This window comes from Notolepis coatsorum (assembly GCF_963971535.1).
Source record: "Notolepis coatsorum genome assembly, contig: SCAFFOLD_902, whole genome shotgun sequence".
Taxonomy (NCBI): domain Eukaryota; kingdom Metazoa; phylum Chordata; class Actinopteri; order Aulopiformes; family Paralepididae; genus Notolepis; species Notolepis coatsorum.
This window is the reverse complement of record NW_028173148.1, coordinates 45,065-48,962: the sequence shown is the minus strand read 5'-3', so window position 1 is coordinate 48,962 and position 3,898 is coordinate 45,065. Positions and strand designations below refer to the sequence as shown.

Genomic DNA, 3,898 nt, shown 5'->3' with positions numbered 1-3,898 from the left:
CAGTTCCCCCTCCGTGCGGTCAGCAGAAAGCTGAGATGGACACCAGTTTCCCCTCTGTGCGGTCAGTAGAAAGCTAAGATGGACACCAGTTCCCCCTCTGTGCGGTCAGTAGAAAGCTAAGATGGACACCAGTTCCCCCTCTGTGCGGTCAGTAGGAAGCTAAGATGGACACCAGTTCCCCCTCTGTGCGGTCAGTAGAAAGCTAAGATGGACACCAGTTCCCCCTCTGTGCGGTCAGCAGAAAGCTGAGATGGACACCAGTTTCCCCTCTGTGCGGTCAGTAGAAAGCTAAGATGGACACCAGTTTCCCCTCCGTGTGGTCAGCAGAAAGCTAAGATGGACACCAGTTTCCCCTCTGTGCGGTCAGCAGAAAGCTGAGATGGACACCAGTTTCCCCTCTGTGCGGTCAGTAGAAAGCTAAGATGGACACCAGTTTCCCCTCCGTGTGGTCAGCAGAAAGCTAAGATGGACACCAGTTCCCCCTCTGTGCGGTCAGCAGAAAGCTAAGATGGACACCAGTTTTCCCCTCTGTGCGGTCAGCAGAAAGCTGAGATGATATGACGTGGTGTCGGTGATTAAAGTCGGTAAAGAACAAAAAAAAGTCTAAACACGAAGACTTAAACCTTCTTCTTTAGGATTTACGGCCACATAGGAAAGGACCTCGAGGACCGACTTACTGCAATGAGGATCTTTATTATTCTGTTCGTTTCACAGGATGAAAAGAAGAGAACAGTGCGTTTCACAAATGCCCGTTAGAAGCTCTTCATCAGGTGCGTCTGTGTAGGGATGATGGGTACCGAATCCGGTACTTTTTTGTAACTTTTACCGATTCACGTGAGATCCACCGGTGGCACATTTCGGTAATGCAAACAAAAAAAAGAGAAATAAAAAAAAATTGTCCGATGACGTCAACGTTTCGTTTACCGCAAAACGAAACCTATGAAGTGTGCCGCACGGCAACGCTCAATACACGCTTACCTAGGATTTTACTTGATTCAACAACAACAACAACAACAAAGCAGTCGGGGCAATGGCAAGCCGAAAACGGTCGCAAGTGTGGTTACACTTTACAAAGCCAGATGCAGACAACGCTTGCTGCAATATTATATATTATTATATATTATATATTATTATATATTATATATTAACAAATTGTTCTAAATAAATAATAATGATAATAAATTATTTGAAATTTGGACAGATTTTGTACAACTGAGGTAGGTATATTATATTTTTGGAGACTAAAAGTACCGAAAAAGGGTACCGGTATCGATTCACAGGTACCGGTATCGGTATCGGTTCAAATGTGAACGGTACCCAACCCTATACTCCAGAGACATTAGATATTAGATTACATTAGAGATGTAATTATTTATTTATCTTTTGCTGTAGTGGATAGGTATATTATTTTTGATATTGATAGACAACTTATTACATAATAATATGATATTGTATAAGGAAGGGGCGGGACCAGACAAGCTTTGCTTCTTTCTGTCCCTTCTCGAAACAAAACCATTTTGTCTCGAGCTATGTTGACCATGTCTAGGAAGATATGTTTTATTTTATTTGTATTCGTATTTTCTTTAGTATTTTCTTTTCTTTTTCTTTAGTTTTTGTTATTTTTTGTTATTTCAAGTTTGTAGATAGATATCTAGATCACTATGAATGGAAAATGGGGGACCCTGATGTAAACAAGACGAAATTCTTTCTCTGGTCTGCATCCCCTTAACAATTGTTTGTATTGAGCCGTACTGTATATTGTACCCATTCTGCAATCTGTTAATAAAGTTTTCATTCATTCATTCATTCAGATTGACATATTGACTGGTGTCTGTGCGTCTGTGTCTCCACCAGGGACTGCTTCCTGCTCTGCCTCCTGAACAGCGGCACCAGTTTCCTGGCCGGCTTCGCCATCTTCTCCGTGCTGGGCTTCATGGCTCAGGAGCAGGGCGTCGACATCGGAGCGGTGGCACAGTCAGGTGAGATCCCGCGAGACTTTAGGGATCCCGCGAGACTTTAGGGCTTCATGGCTCAGGAGCAGGGCGTGGACATCGGAGCGGTGGCACAGTCAGGTGAGATCCCGCAAGACTTTAGGGATCCCGCGAGACTTTAGGGCTTCATGGTTTAGGAGCAGGGCGTGGACATCGGAGCGGTGGCACAGTCAGGTGAGATCCCGCGAGACTTTAGGGATCCCGCGAGACTTTAGGGCTTCATGGTTTAGGAGCAGGGCGTGGCCATAGGAGCTATGGCACAGTCAGGTGAGATCCCGCGAGACTTTAGGGATCCCGCGAGACTTTAGGGCTTCATGGTTTAGGAGCAGGGCGTGGACATCGGACATCGGAGTCAGGTGAGATCAGATAATCATATTATATAACGTCTCCTGCAGGATCAATAGTGTGGTGTAAGGCTGTCTCCCCGAAGCCTGTTTTTGGGATTCGAACTTCGTCAGGGTTTTTCGAACGGACGTTTGAACCTTCGTTTTTAATTAAAAAAAATGTCCTCAATCCTCAATTTGAATAAAGTGATTAATATGATAAAATCAGTATTTTTTTATTATTAAATCAACTTTCCAGACCCAGCCCAGGGAGAAGCCCCAGCCCAACTAAATCAATTAAATCAACTTTCTTTAATGAATATAACTCATCAGTTTTTTTTAATACTATAATATTAGTGTAGCCTAATCTAGTTTATCTGCAACTGTGAAGAAAAACCCCATTGGTTTAAACAGAATGAACAGAAAAAAATATTTAAAATAAATAAATAAAAAAGGTTTTATTAAATATTACAAATTCGAATGTTGATTTAGAATTTGAATGCGGACGTAACGAATGAAGGTTTGAGCGTTTGGGCTCAGCCCTCGTGTGATGTGGTGTGGTGTGATGTGGTGTAAGGCTGAGACCACTTATCGATTTATAGATAATTATCGATAACTGCGTGAAATCGATAAGTGGCGTCATATATATAATTATTTTTTTAAAGTTTAAAATACCTTTTTCTTAAAAAATAAAAAAGATATATATTTAACATTAGTTTGTGTGTGTGTGTGTGTGTGTCACGTGCACTCAATAGTTTTTGCGATAATAATAATAATAATAATAATAATAATAATAATAATAATAATAATAATAATAATAATAATAATAATAATAATAATAATAATAATAATAATAATAATAATAATAAAAAATCTATATTTATAAGATAATTTTGTCCCGATTTATCGATTCTTCCATCACTGTAAAAACTGGGATTGGGGTTAATTCATATTTATTAAATAATTCTTAGTAACCTATACATAATAAAAAAAAATACTATGTGCCGTTTGAAATCGAATTGAGCTGAATTCAATGAATTTGAACCATTTATGAATTGCATTTACACAGTTTTAGTTGAATAGAATTAGCTGATCAGTTTTTACAGTGCAAATGGCATAATATGATGCCTTGATGTGATGTGATCCCTGCAGGTCCCGGCCTGGCCTTCATAGCCTACCCCCGCGCCGTGGCCATGATGCCGCTGCCCCAGCTCTGGGCCGCCTGCTTCTTCCTCATGGTCATCATGCTGGGGCTCGACACACAGGTGGGACACACGCGGATCACAGTCACATGATCACAGGATCAGGATCACAGGACCAGAATCACAGAACCAGAATCAGAGAATCACAATCAGAGAATCACAATCAGAAAATCTGAGAATCAGAATCAGAGAATCACAATCAGAAAATCAGATAATCAGAATCAGAGAATCACAATCAGAAAATCAGAGAATCAGAATCAGAGAATCACAATCAGAGAATCACAATCAGAAAATCAGAGAATCAGAATCAGAGAATCACAATCAGAGAATCACAATCACACAATCAGAGAATCACAATCAGAGAATCAGATAATCACAATCA

The 3,898-nt window shown here is 40.5% G+C and overlaps 1 protein-coding gene across 1 annotated transcript in view; it reads left to right on the top strand.

Annotated features, from left to right (window-relative positions):
• The window catches only part of LOC311247864 (sodium- and chloride-dependent GABA transporter 2-like), a gene marked incomplete at both ends in the record, with an annotated part of 37,478 nt that extends 33,869 nt beyond the window's left edge, over positions 1-3,609 (top strand). The window contains 2 exons of the mRNA XM_084338849.1: positions 1,855-1,979; positions 3,467-3,609. Of these exons, the coding sequence (XP_084194975.1) occupies positions 1,855-1,979; positions 3,467-3,609 (268 nt within the window). The remainder of the gene's footprint in view (positions 1-1,854; positions 1,980-3,466) is intronic.
• Between the last annotated feature and the right edge of the window lie 289 nt (positions 3,610-3,898).